We start from the raw sequence: 21232 nt of genomic DNA on the forward strand, positions 1-21232 counted from the left end.
AGTGACGACCTAAGAGCCACGCCAAGACCCACCTTTCGGCATGATCTCGTCGGCGTCGAACGCACTGGCGATTAGGCGCCCGTAGCTGTCGATCTCGGCCCGGCTCTTCTCGGCGTTCTCGGCGAAGTCCCAGCGAAAGCGGTCCAGGCGCACTGGTTCTTCCTCCCCCTCTTCGATTCGCGAGGTGTCCATGGTGGCCACCTTCTCGTCGTGGTGGATGCTGTTCAAGTACGCCATGTCGAAGATCTTGCGACCGTCGGTGGGATCCCGGCTCGGCATATCGCGGTCGCGGTTGATGAAGTAGGCACTCACCTGCATGCGAAATCACGAATATCTTTCGCTTAAAGGGGCCATGCAGGCAGCATACAAGTTTGGTTCCTGAAAAAGAATGCTTTGCCCCGGTAACTTGATACCAGTTCTGCTGAGAACTTCAAACAAATAATCGGGATATTAAGGATAACAGGTAAAGTAGTGGTGCCTCCACCAGCAACTTTCGGTGGCATCCCTATGATGTCTGAGAACCTTGTTTGTGCGATTGCTGGCCATCGACCTAAGCCACCACAAAAAATGTGCTTGATCCTTCTTTCACAGCAATCACTAAAACACGAAAGTGAAATTGTTTTCACAGGAGCATTTGAATGTGTATTGTTCATAGATATGAACTTGCACAGCTATTTATATTTCGTCGGTACGGCCCCGTTAGACACATCAACATTAGATATTGGATTATACGCTCCGGCGTTGCGTAAATCCGATTGAAACCGAACGGGTGGTCAGCGAATCGTTACATGATTATATATCGTTATGAAGATGTTATAGGGAAGGACATAGGGCGCGTTTGTACAGCCCTGCGGGCATGACTTCATGGCTCAGTTGGCAGAGCACTGTACACCTCCCGTTGCGGCGAGACTGATCATGGGTTAGAATCCCAGCGCCGCCGCTCCAGTGGACCTGTTTATGGTTACGTCAGTTCCGCGATGTTTATGACGTCGGTAAGGTTTGTGTACCTCGGCATAAAACACTTATGTGTTAAAACACGAATGGACGATTGTAGTGGGCTTGTACTTCCGTCGTCTGATCGTATCACTTCAATGCGAATGTACAGGTAATACAACGACAAAAATGTCTTTAAGGGCGGGTCATCATGCGTCCCTACTACCAATATTACGTCACTGTGGGCGCGAAATTTGAAGGCTTTTCCATATTGCTACCGTTCTTTCTGTTAAAGAAGCGTCTTTCGGGGCTGGATCAGACCTGACTGAGCTACCAAAGGCTGGTTGTTTCAAACTTAACAAAGTTTTTTTCTGTACTGATGCCCCCCTTTGATGGGGACATGGGTAATTAGTCGTAATGCACGACAGGTTGCAACCAAACATCTGTGGTGTCTACCTTAAGACATGTCGTCAACGTCATATCTACGATGGCGATTAGTAGTGCTAAAAAAATATCACCGTGATCATTCGTGGATTGTTTGGCGGAAAGTAGGGATCCATGCGCACAACTCAAAGCTGCGGGACCGGGATTTAATTTCGTTTTTTTGAGACTGAGCTGCAAGTGGGACGTTCCTGCCTGAGAAAATATTTGTTGGCACCACGCGTCCCTCCTCCCAAGTTATCGTGTTACGGGCGGCATGGGCACGAGGCGCTTCATCCTCGCCCTATCATCTCAGATTTCATCCAAGAAGTCAACTCGCTCGTGAACATGTGAATTCGTATATCGTTACGCCACAGGACGAACTTTCGAATAAAACGAACTCGCTCGACTGGATAACAGCATGGCCAAGGAGGTGCACCCGGCGATATGGCGCGTGCGAGGTGCAGCGGAGGGAGGGAGCGGAGGCGAGAATGCCTGACATATGTGCAAGTTTAGTTCAGAAAATCGAAATGCTGTTGAGAAGTGTCGTGTGATGTATACTGCAAGAACTGCTTTTTGGGAAACGAAATAGAAATTTTTGAGGTTGTCGTAATGTCTGAGCAGCTTGAAACATATTCTGGCCACTACCATCGGCTGGCTTACCTCTAATTTTGAAAGAAACCAGTTGTAGATCGATTCCCCAGACCGAATGCGGGGGATTAGAAATCATCGCGCAAAAGGGTATACAGTCGAACCTCATTATAACGAAGTATCCTATATCCGCTGTAACCATAGAGGTAAAAATCGGCTCTTATAAATTGGCAATCTGGCTCGCGCAACAATCCTCGATAAAAAACGCATTGCTCTAGGCTTCGAACCCACTATAAACGAGGTAATCCTTATCTGTCTCCTTGTGGCATTTCAAACTAAACAGACCGGAACGTGAGATCGCGAAATTACAACAGAACAAAGCTCGTTCGGCGAGACAGGCCTGCGTTCTTATTTACTTGAAAGAGGATGTGGCCTTCGCTTGGTTGCTTTTCACAGTCCGAGATATACGAAGTTTTTCTTCTACGTGTGCAGTTTTTCAAGCTACTAAAAAATAGTTGTTTTGTCCCAATTTTTTTTTAAATCTTTTCTTTAATATGCCAGCTGTCGAGTCTTAAGCCTCTCGGAAACCAAATACTCATTTGTTATATCCGATGTAGCGCGGCTCCCGAGGTTTCGGTTTTGTTATAAAAAGAATAAGTATCGTTGAAATGAAGCGGGAACAAACAAACTTTGTATTTAGTTCGTTATATCAGATAATTCGCTATATTAGTGATCGCTATAACAAGGTTGGACTGTACTGTGTTCACCAGCTGTCCCTTTAATCCAAATGCGTCTCGGGGGCTCTTTGCATCAAATAACGCTCGGGACTTTATACCGCAGGCAGTAGAGAATGACAGTATACAACGACATGCATTGTTCGTTGGAAATTGCCTGTCGGTGTTCCCTACGGCTTCCGCGAGAACTTGTAAATGCAGATGCGGTCAAAGCGGACGCAGTACCCCTTCTGGGTGCTTGTAGAACGCCAGGGAAATGTTGCTTTAAACGTTAGCCGCGTATCTGCTCGCTCCGCTGCAGACGTCGTCAAAAGACGATGCCTTCTGCCGCCCCTGCCACGTAAACACCTCGCTTCTCTCCTCCGCCCACCTCTCCTGCTCTTCGCCTCCCTTTCCACCCTCCCACGATAAGCACAGAGGAGGTGCGCGAAAGTCAATTCAACTTTCCCGCTTTCCACTGCTCGTGCTGGAATCTTTTGTTACTGTTGAGCTTGGAACACTGTCATGCAGTCCAGGCTCGAGCGAGCAGTTTTTGTATTTTCGGATCAAAACGCTTTGTTCAACGCGTATTTTCTTATTTCCTGTCGCGAAAATCATGCTTATATTGCCTCAAAATTGCCTCAAAACTGCCTAATATTTTATTTTTCCTGAACAATGTTGACAAGTGTGGAGTGTGCTTCCATATTTAGTGCTTTGGAAAAGTTTTTCCTATATCATCATCACCATCACCACCACAACCACCACACCTATATGTGTTTCCTAGTCAGTACAGGCTTATGGGGGTTATATCACAGCACAAACGTACCTAAGGCATACAAAACCAGCCGAACTGAAATAAATAACAGCCAAAACGGACCTGCAATGGTTAAAAACCACGGTGTAGAAAAATTTCCACCAGAAATAGCCGAAACAGACCTAGCTGTGGCTGAAACGGACCAAATGGCAACGAAAATAGCGGAAATCCCATTTATAATGAATACGGATGTCATAAATAGATTATACGCGTGATAACAAATGTTAATATTCAAATATGACAAACCCTTGAAAATGAAAAAAAAGGGGGATTTGAACCCGAGTTAGGATGTTCGCTTCGCAGGAGTGGAACTAGTACCCTGCGACACAAATTGGCTCTGAGCGATTAAATTGAGGGCCACATGCACCTCGACATAGCCTCAAACATTCCCCAAGATGGCGCCATGCGCCGCTTGGCTGAGAGGGGAAAATTGCCGAGGACAGTTACCACCTGTAACAGGAAAAAAAGTACTTTGTGACGAATAAGTTTTTTGTGCCTGCCCTAAGCAGAGATAGTATTAAACCGAGAGCATAAAACATAGGTATATTAGTCCTTTTTGGTAAGATGACACGTCATCACCCCACTGCAAAGGGGAAACCAATATCAATGATCATCATCAGCATAATCACCATCCCCTGTGCTGACTAGGAAACGCCTATACGCCCACCCCACCACCACCATCATAATCGTCATCATCAACATAATCATAAAAATTATCACCGTCATCACAATCACCATCAGTAGCATCATCATTATAATCAGTTTAGTGAGGCCCGCTGCAAGGCAAAGACCTCCCCCATTGACTCCCAACCCTTCCCCCTTGTGCCGTTCGAATATACTGTCAGACACCGAATTTTCGCATTTCATCTTTCCTTGGCCTTCCCCTTATTAAAGAAACCGTCTCTTGGTATCCACTCTGTTACCCTAATTGTCATCAGGTTGCCGGTTTTTATCCTTACATGGCCCGCATATCTCCTGCTCTAGTTTTCTCCCTGACCCAGGAAGCGCGTTTCCTGTCTCTGAGTGTTACTCCTATCATTATCCGTTCCGTGGCCCGCTGAGCCGATCTCAGTTTGCTTTCCAGTTGTTTAGTAAGGCGCCAAGTTTCAGCTCCGTATGTCATCCCCGGCCCCATGCACTGGTTGTATGCTTTTCTTCTGAGTGATAGAGGTAGCTTACTTTGCATTATTTGGGAGTGCTTGCCGAGTGCTCGCCAGCCCATACGTATCCTGCGCCAGATTTCTAGTCAGCACTAACCATATTGCTTATATAAACACGTTGCCTATTTAAGCCTGTTGTTCAATAATTCGTTTAACTTTTGGCTGGAAGGCTGAATGGAGGGGAAAGACTGACAGGCATACTAACGGACAGCGAGACATTTCCGGGTTTAAGTAGCCCGATAGAAAGACGATCGTGTTTAATGGGCGTCGTTGCGGGGGATGTACTCACGCGGCTTCCGGGCGGCACGCGCAGCGCCGCAGCGATCTGCGCAGCCGCATCTCCGCTGGCGCCCACCATGAGCTCTTCCAGGGCGCTGGCCACGGCGTACGGCGAGAGGACCACGTTGCCGTCGGCGGCTCCCGAGCGACGCGCCTGCCGGAGCAGTTCCACACCCAGCTGGACGATGCCGCGGGTCACAACCGTTTCGAAGTCCGACTTCAGGCTCGGAGGCGCCCTGCGGGAACGCCCGTGCTTGTACCAATGTCGAAAGCGTTGACAGCGAACCCCAGAGGAACATGCATCTTATGTTATCGTAGAATACCTGGGCAAGGCTCAAAGCGCAAATGCTGCCTTCCGAGCCGAAGTTCCTATGTGCCTTCTGTGTGCGTAGGTCATTGCCTCACCGTCACCGGTCATCGTAATCACTCTTTCAGTAGAGAGCATGGGAGAAACTCCCCAATAGCCTAGCCTTTGACAATGAATATTTCTCTTGCCTGTCCAGCCATATGAAATTATTTGGCAGTATAACAACCATTTCTTCCTGCAGGGGCTTGCACCCAGCGCCGCGGACATTTAGAATAGTCGGTATTGGTTCATGCCAGTGGGTGGGACAGAGGTAAAAGAAGTTCGGGAACTTGCGCAACACGTAATACCTTGCCTTGCCTTGACCATCCTCCAACAACGACTAGAAGTGCCACAGACCCGCATTGTATGGATGGCATTCCCAGGAGGAGAAAAACACGAACTACTTAGTGGTATTCCGGTCCTGTACGCAATCTCACAGAATTACCACGTCATCCTTCATTACTACCGAGCTTTTTGCATGGCCCTGACGCTACAACATCCATCCCTATGTGTGGCCGACGCACATATTTAACCACGACTTCAGACTAAGACTTACCACGACCACACTTTGCTCGATTGTATTTACGATACCGCATATCCGCCAACTGCCCATACTACCGCGGCACCCCAAATACAACTCATTTGGTTTAGATTGGCCCTGCCAACCCCCCCACCCCACCACAAACACACACCATTGAGCAATGGCTGAGCTTGCTGCGCAATGGCCAGCTCGTGCGGATCAGGCGTTTCTTGTGACGCCCGCCCGGGACGCGGCAGTACAGCTTGGACTACCGCGATAGGTGGTCCACTCACCGCCTATTCTATCACTCAATGCGATTAAAAAAAAAAAAAAACACTTCTAATGCAATCCAATCCAACTTGAGCGGCGAACGCACGTGGACTGGCTAAGAGCAGAGCACGCGAGAGATCACGCCACGAACGATGGGCAGAGTGTTCTCGAAGGTCGAGTTGGACGAGGCCGGGCGCTCGTCACGAGGCGCACGCTCACGTGCGCTCTGTATTTTAATTGTGTTTTTTGTGAGCTCCTCACATGGCGCAAGCCCAGGCGCAAGCCTCGACGAAGCTGGGCGCACCTCACGAGATGCGCGCACACGTGCGCTCGGCATTTCGTCAGGTATTTTTTAGGCGGACGCGGGCGTAACAAGCCCGCGATTAAACAAGTCTGCTATTAAAAGAGAGAGTCTGTGCTTGACGTCCGAACAATTTTTCTGCATGAATAAATTTGGGAAGGCGTTCTGACACCGAAACACCACCCATGGCTACGCATCGGTTTCAAAGCATATACACTGAATGAATGCATGGCAAAGGTGCGAGCAGTGTAACCTGAAGGGTTTTGTAGCAAGTCTGTAAAGAATGTCTTCGCCCCCAGCGCGAACTTTGCGAGCATTCTAACACGTCTCGCACTGCGCTCCTCAGAGCAGCTTACCTACAAGTGAACCAACCAAACTGCGAATTTCTATCAGCGAGTTAACACTTTTCGGACGGTGTATCCTGTACACTGATTTCATTGAGTAGCTACACCCTTTCGCTGTCCTGCGCACTGTGCTTGTAGCGTGTTGCGATACCGCAGGGGCGCCGCTCTTGCTGCAGTCCACGCAGTCCACGAGTTCTCGCTGCTGCGATAGGTTGGACGGCAGTAGACTCCCCCTCCCCCTACTCTGCCGTTATCCAAAATACTTGAAAGTTGTGTCTTCGGTTAAAGCGAAAAGGAGCGTCTATAGAAAGGAATGTGGCAACTTCTTTCTGCAGCTGTATTCACGAAAAACGTTCGCAAGCCAGGAAGCCTCCCCCCAGCTCGTAATACATTCTTGTATCAACGTTCTGGAATGACAGAGCTGGATGAATTGCACTGTGCTTGGATTATGTTTGGACGTAATGCAGTGGCCCGAACATGCAAATGAAGGTTCGTGGGCCATCATAAAGTGTTCGCACAACCCGAGCGGCCACTTACCACACTTGAGTCAGTCGCCTGCTCTCGTCCGGAAGGGCGGTGACGCTTTTGCGTGATAAAAATTCATAGAAGGCCTTCGTCTTGTTCCTTCTCAACGAGGCCCTGCTGCTGACGCTTGCGGTTGGTGAGACGGCCCCCGATGGGCTGACGGCTCTCGATGGGCTGCCCGACGCTTCGGGATTTGCGGCGGATGGCCGGCTCTCCTGCTGCCCCATGCTTCTTACTCGATCGGGCACCTGCTCTTCTTCTACTTCTACTACTACTCCTGTATGGCGCCTCCTTACTCGTTTTCTTCTTCCTCTGACGGAAGAGTGGAAGCTGGTTCCTGGTTACATCTTAAAGGAAGGCAAATTTATTTGTTATGCCAATAATTCTCTATTTTGCAGCCCCGAATCTGGGTTGCGCACAAAAAGAGATTCAAAAAGTTTATACAGGCTTACGTTTCTACGAAGGGTCACTTGAATTAAAAGGGAAGCCACAATTATATATAATTCGGGATGCCACCGCAGTCCACCTTGTTTAGTTTACGAGCTACGTTTTGAACCCTGGAAAATAAATTCAATCTATAAGCTCCGACAGGGGCACAGTCAACATTTTAGCCCAGTCAGAACCCCAGCGCGGGTACGTGCCAAACACTTCAGGGGCATGATTATCATCATCACCATCATAACCGGGGTGTCTAGAGCGCAGCCCGACGGCGCTTCATCCTAGAGCTAGAGTCATGGCTGTTGTGACGCCCGACGACCTTCGTATTTGTATGCTGGGCTGGTACAGTGTTTTACGTGCAGTTAAAAGCATTGGGGAGAGCAAAGTAGTGGCAGACGAGTTGCGCGATACAACGAAGGTCGACGTCACGTTACGTCGACGCATATAGTGTGCTCGAGCTAACCTTGGCTCGTGCGGCCTTCTAGGCACTACAGAATTTTATTCCTACATGTAGTGTTTTATTTGACCATCTGTGCAAGCGTTTCTTCTTCTGTACTTACTACGAACCACTGGGTCCGCGGGCAGAAGTTCCCGCCTGGTCTTGCCGTAATTAAGTGCAATTCTTAATACTTTTCAAGACATCTGATGGCGACTCATCCTCTCTCTCTAGAAGACCCCTGAAGCGAACACTTTCTGGGTCCAGAACGGCTCCTTATGATTTCCCGGACGATCATCGTCTCAGAGTGTCTTCGCCGCTACTACAACCGTCCGTATCGTACCACTATGGGCGAAACCAAGGATAATGGGCTTAAATGAACATGAAAAAATTAATTACCTTCCCTACCGTTACTCCCATATCCCACAACAGCAACAGGGCCTGTTGGCCTCCCTCCTCTAAAACCCCCCCATTACACTCTCTCTTTATCTCGCTGTCTCGAGGTATCGTTTTTATATGCCACACATAATAAACAGTCCAGCGTTGGGACGCCAGAAACGGCTCATATCGTACAAGGGCTACCCCACCGCAATCCAGTGAATATAAAAATGGCGTCGGTTGACCCTATACCGGGACGATACAATGGTGGCGGCAGCGGCACACATGGAGGGTCGGCGTTCAGCTGAGGCGAGGGAAGGGCAGCGGGACAGAGGTGTTGAAAGAGAAGGCCAACAAGGTTAGCAGTCGATAACGATCAGGGGAAGAGAACGAGGCTGGTCGCGAGAAGTACTAGGCCGAAGAAGAGGGAGTCGGGGCCTGAAGTCTAGCCATCGCACCGGGAGCGACGCCTGCGTGTCCAGCCCATCGTTCGAGTTCGATCCCCAGCACTGTGGCCGCGGCGAGCGTCCAGCTTTTCGTTCGGACCCGTTTCGTACCACGCCGTGCAGAAGTGATAACTAGCCGTAAGCGAGACCTACACATGCCCAGTGTGGACCCAGGGCTGATTTAAGAAACCGGCCCATCATATAATCGCTCCCTTCTCATCATATAATCTCATCATGTAATCCCCCCCCCCCCCCCCCCCGAAGGTCGGTCGCACTATTCCGTGCTAAGAAGACCTGCGACCCATGGCTCTTCAACGAGGTTGGCGGCCTGACGCTTCCCGATGAAATACGGCTGCCTGGGCTGCCTTTCCCTGTTGGAATGACGCTCCCCGAAACTGGTGAGGCCTCACAACTGTGTTATTCGATGCTGTGACAGTGACAGGCGACAGGCTTGGCGGTGGCAGACCGGATGATGACGACGACGACGACGATGATGATGATGATGCCCTTATATGTTAGGAACGTACCCGCAAGAGGCGACCGGCCAAGGCTAACTCGTTGAAATTCGTGAGGACCTCAAAATGCTAATTTACTTCAGGAAAAACAGAGGCTGTAAAATGAAACTTCGTTATGATTAAAACCACCATTACCCATAAATTAGTACCCTTCAGCAGCTCAAGCGACCTGAAGCAGAAAGAAAAGCTTGAAATTATATACATATATATATATATATATATATATATTCTCGACTGCCAACCCTTATTTCTGTGTTATTTTCAACGAGCCCCTCATTTCCTATTCTGATTCGCTACATGCATAGCGAGGGCCTCTGTTCTGGCAGTCTTGGTGCCAAAGGGAGCTTAAGAGGGTTCAAAGCTGGTCGACCACTCTGGACATGTCGTAGACACTCGAGTCACGACCCGGGGGTTAAAAAGAAGGTCCCCTTCACCCCGATTAGTCCGAATGGCGCTGGCTACCACCCCCAAGCACAGGAAACAAACATACCTAACATAAATACCCCAGAAAGTGAATGGGAAAATCGCCCCGCCGGTAGCGTAGTGGTTATCGCACCAGACCGGTATTCTGGAGGTCGTGGGTTCGGATCCCACCTGGCGGGCATTTTTTCTTCACTTTCTTTCTTTCTTTCCAAATTCTTAATCTGTTTCAATGATCTACCACATCCTCCCCTTTGCTTTCCGAGATTTTCTCGACTGCCAACCCTTATTTCTATATATATATATATATATATATATATATATATATATATATTGTAGCAAGGATAACGAGCAGCTCTTAACGCCATCAGCGTATCCGGGTATGCGCCACATCAGGAAAGAGTGCCATGCGATCGTGGCCAATCTATGCACGACGGTATGCGCGCACGCTGGTAGCGGTGGAAGAAGAAGTACGGCTGAAGGTGCTTCGCGCGTGTGTTCGGCCATCGTAGAGCATTTCTTTCTTCTTTGCCGCCGATTTGCTAACCATCGGAGAAGGCTGCTGGAGATTCCCCTGCTACGTCTTGGTCTGCCTTTAACTGTACCGGTGCTCTTGTCGTTTGGGGGGACTAGGCTGGGCCGATGCCATAGGGACGTGTGCAACGCCATCCACTCCTTCATTTCGGAGACAGCTCGTCTGCAGTGCTAAAAACATTCCGATTAGGCTGACTTTTACTATAAATTTCCTATTCTTCTCTTTGTTTTTTTTTCTCGTGTTTTCTCTCTCTCTCTCTCTCATTAACCTAGACCAAATTCTTTCTTCTGCTCCATTATTTTGCCTTGATTGATTGTAATGAAAACATAACTCTTCTTGGCCAATCCCCCTAAGTGGGTATGCGCCATTTTTCGGGCCACCACCACCACCACCACCATCGTCGGTACGCTTGTACCTGCGCTCTCCTTGCTTCTGCTCCTGCCAATAAACAACGTTCGGTCTACTACCGGAGGGTCAACTATATCCCTTACAAGTGGTGGAGGTCAGGTGTTTCGGTCCCATCCTGGAGCTACGCAACCGAACGCTGTCCACGATGAACCACGAATCCGTCCAGCAGCCTTCGTCGGCGGCACCAACCGTCATCTGCTCGGGCGCACTGCGCGAGCGGGATCCACCCAAGTTCAACGGCACCGACGGAAATGATGCTGAGGACTGGCTTTCCATGTTCGAACGTGTGAGTAGCCACAACCGATGGGATGACAAGAACAAACTGATCAATGTCCCCTTCTCTCTCACCGGCCTCGCGGAGACGTGGTGGAATAATAACGAATCCCGCAACAAGACGTGGTCCTCCTTCCGCTGTAACTTCATGGAAGTCTTCGGGCGCCCTTCGTTGAGGAAGCTTCAAGCCGAGCAGCGCTTACGTGTGCGAGGACAGCAGGCTGGGGAGACGTTCACTAGCTACATAGAGGATGTCATCGACCTGTGCAAACGCGTCGACCCCTCCATGGCAGAAACAGAGAAGGTCCGACACATCTTAAAGGGAGTCGATGACGACGCCTTCCAGATGTTACTATCCAAGGACCCCCGAACTGTCGTTGACGTCGTCCGCCTTTGCCAGAGTTTCGACGAGCTGCGCAAGCAGCGAGCCCTCGCACGGCAGGCTTGTGCTCGAGAGCAGCCCGTATCAAGTGTGGAGGCAGTATATGAAGGGGACCCTGCGCTGTTTGCGCGAATCAAAGATTTCATTCGGGAAGAGGTGGCCCGCCAAGTCTCCCTCCTGCCCTACATCTCAGACCCGCCTTCCACCCTGGCGCCATCGCTTCAGAATGTCATCAAGGAAGAGGTCGCTGAGGCACTACCATCGGCTCAGCATAACCTGCCCGTAGCTGCGCCCCTGACTTACGCCTCGGTAGCAGGACGGCTATCGCACCAGCCTGCTTCGTTCTCTCGCCGACCTGTCGTATGCCCACCTGCCGCTTCCTTTCCTGCCGCTTCCTTTCCATCAGCGCCCCGTGCTCCAGCTTCATTACCAGCACGACCGCCGATAAGCCCGGTGAGCAGTCCCCAGCTAACGAGTGCGTGGCGCACGCAGGACAATCGTCCGATTTGTTTTGCATGTGGCACGCCAGGGCATGTCGCTCGCTACTGTCGCCGCCGCATATTGCCGCCCGTCGCCAGCTATCCCCAGGCGCCTTTTTACGCCACCCCTTACTTTTCGCCGTATGCCGCTCAACCAGCGCCGTACAATTTGCCCCCTGAGCCGACTGACCGTCCAACTTTCGCTGGCCGCCGTTCAGCTTCTCCACGTCGCCGTTCGGTGTCTCCCATGCGTCGCCGCCCTACTAATGCCGAAGAGGAAAACTAAAAGCCGCAGTTCCGGAGGCAAGAACTGCGTCGCCATCGAATCCTAGAAGTCCTCATTTCTCGCCTAAAAATGTTATCGACGTAATTGTGGAAGGTGTCCCTACCTATGCTCTCATCGACACTGGAGCCGCTGTTTCGGTCATCCACGCCGACCTCTGCCGCTCTATTCGAAAAGTCATGACGCCCCTTTCAGGACTCTCGTTACGCACCGCCAGTTCACAGCCCATTAAGCCGCTAGCCGCTTGCACAGTTCGTGTCGTCATCCAGAACAATTCCTACACCATTGAATTCATCGTACTGCCAGCTTGCTCTCACGACATCATCCTCTGGTGGGACTTTCTTGCCCACAATAACGCTATCATTAATTGTTCCCGTGCTGAAGTCGAGCTTTCTTCTGTTCTTTTCGACGGTTCCTGTAATGCCGCTACAAAATTACTCGTCGCTGAAGACACCGACGTCCCGCCCAGCTCCTCCGTCATCGTGCCCCTGTGCTGTACCTCTGTCCCCGACGCCACTGTTTTGTTTACGCCTTCTGTCATTTTCTTTCGCCGCAAATGCCTTCCACTACCTTGCGCCGTTTTGGCTGTGCGTGATGGCGCCACCACTATGTTGGTGACCAATCCGTCAGCGACCCCGTGCGCTCTTCTACAGGGAGAAACACTTGGCTTCGCAGAGCTTGTAGATGCTCGTCTAGTTGTTGACGTACCAGGTGATCTTTCTCATGTTGAGATCAGTGAACTGAGTGCTTCTCCATGTTCGCCCGGGCTATTGCCATCCGATGCCTTTGCCCACTGCACCGACGCCAATCTGGATGCAACCCAGCGAGAACGTATTACTTCATTGCTTTCGAAGTTTCGTTCTTCCTTTGATTGCACGCAAACCTCGCTGGGCCGCACGTCTACTGTTACGCACTCAGTCGACACAGGATCACATGCTCCACTTCGACAGCGCCCATATCGTGTGTCTCCGACAGAGCGGCGAACCATTGAAGACCACGTCACAGATATGCTTCAACGAGGTGTTATTCGCCCCTCGAAGAGTCCGTGGGCTTCACCAGTGGTTCTGGTTAAGAAGAAAGACGGCTCTATTCGGTTTTGCGTTGATTATCGCCGCTTGAATACCATCACAAGAAAAGACGTGTACCCTCTTCCGCGTATCGACGATGCGCTGGACTGTCTGCAGGGAGCGGAATTTTTCTCGTCACTCGACTTACGCTCCGGGTACTGGCAAGTTCCCATGGCCGAGGCTGATCGCGCAAAGACGGCATTTGTAACCCCAGACGGCCTTTACGAATTTAACGTTATGCCGTTTGGGCTTTGCAACGCCCCCGCCACGTTCGAAAGAATGATGGACAGTCTCCTCCGTGGCCTCAAGTGGAAGACGTGCCTCTGTTACCTGGACGACGTAGTCGTTTTCTCCCCCGATTTCGAGACACACCTGACTCGCCTAGAACAAGTCCTGACTTGCCTTGCGAACGCTGGGCTGCAGCTAAACCTCAAAAAATGCCGCTTCGCCGCACGCAAGCTTACCATCCTGGGTCATGTCGTTTCTAAAGAGGGCATCAGCCCCGACGCAACAAAGCTTCGAGCCGTTGCAGAGTTCCCGAAGCCGACCACACTGAAGGCGCTTCGGAGCTTCATTGGCCTCTGTTCGTATTTTCGACGGTTTGTTCGCAACTTCGCGACCATCATTTCGCCTCTTACCAAGCTCCTCAGTAACGACAGCGGCATTTCTGCTTGGTCACCATCCTGCGACGAGGCGTTTGCGACACTGCGTCGTTTGTTGACATCCCCGCCTATATTACGGCATTTCGACCCGTCGGCCCCCACGGAAGTGCACACTGATGCGAGTGGGATTGGCCTCGGTGCCGTGCTCGCTCAGCGGAAATCCGGCTGTGAGGAGTATGTTGTTGCGTACGCAAGTCGGGCACTGACGAAAGCAGAAACAAATTACTCCGTCACAGAGAAGGAATGCTTGGCCATAATATGGGCGCTTGGGAAGTTCCGCCCGTACTTGTATGGCCGCCCATTTGACGTGGTGACCGATCACCACGCGCTTTGTTGGCTCGCCTCCCTGAAGGATCCTTCAGGTCGTCTTGGGCGGTGGGCTCTTCGCCTGCAAGAATATGATATCCGCGTGGTTTACCGTTCCGGCCGTAAGCATTCGGATGCTGACGCACTCTCCCGCTCTCCAATCCCGGCTGACGTGTCTCACCTTGCCACAGCGGACTGTAGCTTGTCGTCGCTCAGTGTCGCCAACATGACTGCCGAGCAGCGTAAGGACCCATGGATAGCTTCCATCATCGGCGTCCTGTCTGGTCCTTCAGCTACCGGCGCACCCAGAGCACTGCGGCGACAAGCCTCTCACTACCAACTGCGTGAAGAGCTCCTTTATCGTCGGAATTACAACTCGGACGGTCGGAAGTGGCTTTTGGTTATCCCACGCCATCTGCGTGCCGACATCTGCTCCGCCTTTCATGCCGACCCGAGTTGCGCGCACGCTGGCGTCCTCAAAACGTACGAGCGACTACGCCTACGTTACTATTGGAGGGGCATGTATACCTACGTGCGGAAGTACGTGCGCTCATGTCCGGAGTGTCAGCGTCGCAAATCACCGCCTATTCGCTCTACAGCCCCGTTGCAACCACTACCGTGCCCCTCGAAACCCTTTGATCGCGTTGGAATCGATCTGTACGGGCCCCTGCCTTTAACGGCTGCCGGTAACCGGTGGATAATTGTAGCGGTCGACCACCTCACAAGGTACGCCGAAACAGCTGCCTTGCCGGCATCCACGGCTCGTGACGTCGCCAGTTTTCTTTTGCGTCACTTTGTACTTCGTCACGGAGCGCCTCGGGAACTTCTGAGTGATCGTGGCCGCGTTTTCCTATCGGACGTTGTGAAAGCTCTACTCGCCGAATGTCACGTTGTTCACCGCACGAGCTCCTCGTACCACCCGCAAACCAATGGGCTCACAGAGCGCTTCAACCGCACCCTGGGAGATATGCTATCAATGTACGTGTCGTCGGATCACTCCAATTGGGACCTCGTACTTCCGTTCATAACGTATGCATACAACACGGCTACGCAGACAACGACAGGATTCTCTCCGTTTTTCCTACTTTATGGACGCGAGCCGACCTGTACACTGGATACCATTCTGCCTTACAACCCTGACGCCACAGAATTTAAACCGGTTTCGCAACTAGCGCAGCAAGCCGAAGAGTGTCGCCAACTCGCCCGTTCCTTTACAACTGCAGACCAACAGCGCCAGAAGCATCGTCGTGACGATTTCACCACCCCTCCGACATTTGAACCCGGCTCACATGTCTGGCTTTGGGTGCCCTGCCCGACACCGGGTCTCTCCTCTAAACTTGTCGCCAAATATCATGGCCCTTACAAAGTCATCGCCCGCACTTCGCCCGTGAACTACATTGTCGAACCAGTCACCCCCTCCTCTGATCTTCGCCGCCGGGGGCGTGAAACAGTCCACGTTCAACGACTGAAGCCCTACTACGACCCCCTGGTGTCGTCCTCACCCTAAGTCGCCAGGATGGCTCCTTTTCACCGGGGGCGATTGTAGCAAGGATAACGAGCAGCTCTTAACGCCATCAGCGTACCCGGGTATGCGCCACATCAGGAAAGAGTGCCATGCGATCGTGGCCAATCTATGCACGACGGTATGCGCGCACGCTGGTAGCGGTGGAAGAAGAAGTACGGCTGAAGGTGCTTCGCGCGTGTGTTCGGCCATCGTCGGTACGCTTGTACCTGCGCTCTCCTTGCTTCTGCTCCTGCCAATAAACAACGTTCGGTCTACTACCGGAGGGTCAACTATATCCCTTACAATATATATATATATATATATATATATATATATATATATATATATATATATATATATATATATATATATATATATATATATATATATATATATATATATATATATATATATATATATATATATATATATTTGCATACTCCAGAATTATTGCACCAATAGATAATATGAGTGGAACCAATAAAGTAAACCCCAAACGCCCAATTGTTGGGTCCTTCAAAAGCTGTTGTATAGCTGCCGAGAAGCAGCGACAGGCGATAAAAAAATGTTTCATTGTTGCAGGGACCTGGCACCGCACACAGAAAGCCCTGTTCTAAACAGATAGAAATTTAGCCTTGGAATCCTGCAGCGCAGCTCGGTGAAGGTCACTTCGCATTGCCGAGAACCACAAAAATGAACATTCCCCCCGAACTTTAAATGTTGATACTCTTCGAATGATAGGGGTGCATTTAAATGAGTAGCGTCTAAATGCTGATATCGTCTTAATCTTGATGATGTAAAAAGAACCAGTTTAGGTATGCCGAATTAAACGGGAGCTGTTACAGCGAGATTAGCTAAATGGTCCGCTAGCTCGTTGCCCCTGATGTCTGTATGGTCAGGGATCCAAGCAAGACGTACCTCCTTCACGTGCCTTGGAAAAAAACAACAACAACAATAATGTGCGGTACAAGGGAGAGTGGGAAGAGGATGTTAATGCCGACATAACTGACATGGAATCGGATAATATGATAATTTCTGTTACAAGGTGCGGTACTTCCCATAGAGCGTTGGCCATTGCTAAAAATTATGTAATAAGAATGGGTACCATAAAAATGACAGTCTAAATATGAAATAATGACATAGAGGATAACAACCCTCATTCACTGGAACTAATCGTACCCCTGCCTAAGAATATGAACCCCTCCAGGCATGCCACCCGCCGCTTTCTACGCTGTAAAGCCCTCACCAAACGTGTCTCCTTTCTAGAAAAGCAAGGATCAGCGGTATATTTTACAGACGCCAGTCATTTTCCCTCTACGCAAATAGGAACCGCAGCCTTTTTACGCCACTCGTCGTTGGTTTTTCAAACGCCTTTTTTCTGCCCGCCAGATGCCACCTCCCAAGAAGAGCACTCCATCGCTCTTGCCATAGAGCATGCTGCTCTCACAACCTCCTCCGAACACCCCACTTATATCTTCACAGATTCGCAATCCGCCATCCGAAATTATTTACGCTATACCGTCAACCCCTTTTCTTCTAACTTAGTGAGTGACACTCTCAACAGACATCCTTCTCACCTCTTTGTCCTGGTATGGGTACCTGGCCACGCTAACATGGATGGCAACGCAAGAGTAAACGCGCTTTCTCGAGATCTATCCCCAGGTCCGTCTATGCTCTGGCCAACCTCATACCATCCTCCTTCCACTCGTCTTCATGATCGTGAGACCCGTAAATTCCCTTTACTTTCATATCGCCTCGCCCGCCAAGTCTACCCTTCTCCAGACCCGCGCCTCACTCGCGCCCAAACCGTTCTTCTCCGCCAGGCTCATACCCGCTCCCTCCCATCTCACCACATTCTACATCGCATTCGCAAGTGCTCCGGTCCCCCAACCTGCCCTTCTTGCGGCGCATACCCCTCTATTCCCCACTCATACTGGGACTGCCACCCTCCGAAGCTTCCCTCCTCCCTCTCCCGCATCACCTCGTGGGACACTTGGCTGGCTCCCCCGCCCGGAGGCTCTCTGCCTTCATATCCAGAAGATCTCCAAGGACATTCTGGACTACTATGAAGACTGTGACGCCTCAGGATCCGTCGTTTAGCTGACCTGGACTTAGGTCGGTGACTGAGCAATAAATGTTTTCTCTCATACCTACATTCGCAACCAGCCGTTTTCTTATAGCAGGTTTTGTGTTCTAAAAATGAAAGCCCCATTCGTCTTACGACAACGATGTTTGAAACGCGAAGATTTCTGCCGCCGGAAACCGCCTCCAATGAAAGTCCTGTCACGCCAGGGATTCGTCTGCGTCGTCTGTCCATGACGGCATCCGGCTATGCACTGACTGACCTTGAACAGGAGGGCTGTTTACCCTTGACCGCATGGAGGAAAAAAAAGCTTAGGAGAGGCCCCCAGCTATCCCCACGCATTGGCAAAAGTGTGGAGGAAGTCACGTGTTTTCGGCGGCCATTGGAAGTCGCGTTAGCAACGGCGTCCTAGCAACAGCCCGCCCGCCGTTCGCCAGTCATGGAGGAAAGGCAGCGCCTGCCTTGTCGTCCGATTGCGAAGATTGCTGCTTCGCTTTGCTGCGCTGTGGTCTTGCGGAACTCGAAAAGGATGCTGCGAGTTGCGACAGCTGCGCCGATGTGAATATGTCATTTAATTTCTACTTGCAAGTGCACCTTGTACCGCGTCAAGCTTTTGCTCCGGTCGCGATCACGACGCGCCTATTGAAGTGCAGATATCGTGAACGCGCCGTCCCGTCGTACGCGCGGACACCCGTCTGGTAGATTTTCGGGAAGTGATACACGGTGTGCAGTACGTAGGCGACTTGCAACCGAACGATTCGCAACTCAATTTTTTGGTTATCGCCGCTGCAATATATAGTTTGCTAGGCCGGCAATGCGCGGCAGTGCTTTTGCAACTGTTACAAGGTAGATTCCCAGTTGATATATTTCCATCGTCCTATTACCTTAGTAGGTGTCCGTCTGTTGACTGGAAGAGTGCTGGATCTGGAATCTGGATCTTTTTGTGGTCTCGCTCTGGATTTCGCTTTTCAACGCTTCATACTGCGAGGTTAGTGTATGAACGTTTTCAACTGATATCACCTTGAATTTATTGACACTGAGACAAGTTGAAACTTGGCGAAAAAAAGTTTATTGACGCCACCCACCCTCTCATTTTTTTTTTACTCAATAAAACGTTTTGCCTCCTCCTCCTGCTCCTCCTCCTCCTCCTTCGCAAAAAATTCTATCGAAGGCACGCGAACAACGGTAAAAACATTCCACAATTTTTTAGCGTGAAATCTGCATGAAGTACTGTTTACCTATATATATAGAACGGCCGTTTAATTGACTAGTCATCTCTGGGATTGCCAGCGAAACTGCAACGCAAACTTGGGCACTTTCCAGTCCGGTAGCCGCACGGCGTTCGCCCACTGTTTGCGGCGTTCTCCATCGCTTGGGAACCTATAAACGGCGGCGATTGCAAACAAAGGATGAATGCACACTAATGTACAGCAATACTTGTCAGCGGAATGATGCACTAGCCGGTGGAAAGTGACGCCCAATTCCTTGGGTACCGATCGCGACTTGCAGCCTGGCACCGAGCATTGCGGCATTGTTGGAGCGAGCCGCTTCGCAAACCTGCTGCGGCCACACTGAAGACGTGTAACAGTGTAACCGCGCGTTTAGGTTCACGGTCACGCGCTGCAAAACGGCCTTCTACCTGCCTATCAGCTGATTTCCGCCGGATCGGCGCTGGCAGATGCAGACGACAAGAGAGGCGATACAGGACGGAGGAGGCGGAGAAGGTGCACCGAGAGAGACAGGCAAAAAGAGTCCGCCAATGGCATGGAGGGCCAATGGTCCGCCATTCGACTTACAGAAATGGCGTTTCCGGCTGCGCTGGGTGTGACGTCAGGGCCTCTCCTAAGCTTTTCTTTCCTCCATGCTTGACCGTGTCTAGTAGCGTTTTGTAACAATTTTGCCGCATCTAGTACTTCATCGCTCTAGATGACGTGAAGCTAGGCAACCTAACCTAAGCACACAATGAAATCATTGAAAACACCGAAACTAATCTAAGCCATAACAATTATAGTTCTATCTAGGCCGTGTCTAGAGAGCCGTCCGACGGTAATATAAGCACTCTACTATATCGACGTTCACCAGCGTTTTATCACACAAAATTGCCGCATCTGGCACTTCATCGCTCTAGATGACCTGAAGCTAGGCAACCTAACCTAAACATAACGTGATATGACCTAACGCACAATGAAATCATTTAAAAAACACCGAAACTAACCTTAGCAATAAAAATTATACTTCTATTTAAAGATAAAAAAACGGAAGCAAGAGCCGGCCTCGAACCCCTGACCTTGGCATCAAGAATATAAGACGGAGCCTCTACGCTACAATGACTTTTTTTTTGTATTTATTGCCTGTCTTTGACAATTCACAACAGATTACACCTCAACATTGCAAATACGTACACATACAAGAGGTGGAGTTGCCAGCCACTAAAGGGCTGTCTTTGTCCATTTAAAATGTCCTCATATTGATTAGTTGCTCTATTTGCGGCAGCCAATCAGGTAGTTCCTGGTGGAACTTAATAACTTCAACAAATCGCCCAATGCTCTCTTTGAAATACTCCCTTGCACATCGCGCATCAACATTATTCTACAACCTTGCTGTACGAGAGCGCCATATACTATGGAGACCCAGTGCCATGACTAAATCGTAAGGCACTCCATCCTCATTGTCTATTGCAAGGAAACGTATACCGTGAGGATCTAGTGGAAAATCTTCGTGTAATGTCCTCTGTAGCACATCCCAAAAATATACTCCCTCCCAACAATACAAAAATACATGATCTATTGTCTCGGGGGATTTACAGCTAAAACAATCTGTCCCCCATGGTACGAATAACCCCCTTTCTTCCATAAACGTTCGTACTAATAATGTTCCTGTATGTAACCTAAACATAAAGGATTTGACCCCCGCTTGAATCTGCATTCTTTTAACTCTCTTAAAGGGGCACTGACACAAAAATTTTGCATCTTGTTTTTTTTGTTGCGATAAGTAGCTAGTGACCTACTTATAACCTGTAGAAACCTCATTTGCTTCAGCGTGCGACGGTTGTTTAATTAGAGGCATTTTCAATGCGGCCAGTCGCAGTTTCGGTTTCAGCGAGTGCCGCGAAACGATGGATTTTGTGGATTTTGTGTGAACAAAGCTGACCACGTGACCGTCGGAGGGATATCACAGTTACAGAGCAGAGCCGCCGTAGCACTGTCGAATCCGCATCGACGGCAGTTTCTGCGAATGCCCCCCCCGTACTGATCTCGTGAGGCGCCTAATTAAAAAGCGACCGTGGATGTGACGCAGGCGCTGCGAGTGCAAATGCTACCGCGGCTAACGAACGACGCGCGACGCTCGAGACGGTGGGTGGCAAGACGCGCGCTGGGAGCAGCCGGCCGGTCTGCCTACAG

General features: G+C 50.3%; 2 protein-coding genes across 2 annotated transcripts in view; both read right to left on the bottom strand.

Annotated features, from left to right (window-relative positions):
- The window catches only part of LOC144145499 (RUS family member 1), a 273889-nt gene that overhangs the window by 118617 nt on the left and 134040 nt on the right, over positions 1-21232 (bottom strand). The gene's annotated exons all lie outside the window — the stretch shown is intronic.
- Positions 10-7443, bottom strand: LOC144146279 (ipis-1-like). The gene is made up of 3 exons (XM_077678240.1): positions 7229-7443; positions 4921-5146; positions 10-312 (listed from the first exon to the last, which is right to left on the bottom strand). The coding sequence occupies exons 1-3, from the start codon at positions 7441-7443 to the stop codon at positions 10-12; spliced, it is 744 nt and encodes a 247-aa protein (XP_077534366.1).

Source organism: Haemaphysalis longicornis, unplaced genomic scaffold (genome assembly GCF_048455015.1).
Source record: "Haemaphysalis longicornis isolate Haplotype H1 unplaced genomic scaffold, Haemaphysalis longicornis Haplotype H1 scaffold_7, whole genome shotgun sequence".
NCBI classification, from domain to species: domain Eukaryota; kingdom Metazoa; phylum Arthropoda; class Arachnida; order Ixodida; family Ixodidae; genus Haemaphysalis; species Haemaphysalis longicornis.

Coding starts and splice junctions, on each gene's coding strand:
- LOC144146279 (XM_077678240.1), bottom strand. CDS start 7,443: ATGGGGCAGCAGGAGAGCCGGCCATCCGCCGCAAATCCCGAAGCGTCG. Junction 5,147..7,228: donor AGGCGACTGACTCAAGTGTG/GTAAGTGGCCGC, acceptor GCGTTCCCGCAG/GGCGCCTCCGAGCCTGAAGT. Junction 313..4,920: donor GCGTGCCGCCCGGAAGCCGC/GTGAGTACATCC, acceptor TTTCGCATGCAG/GTGAGTGCCTACTTCATCAA.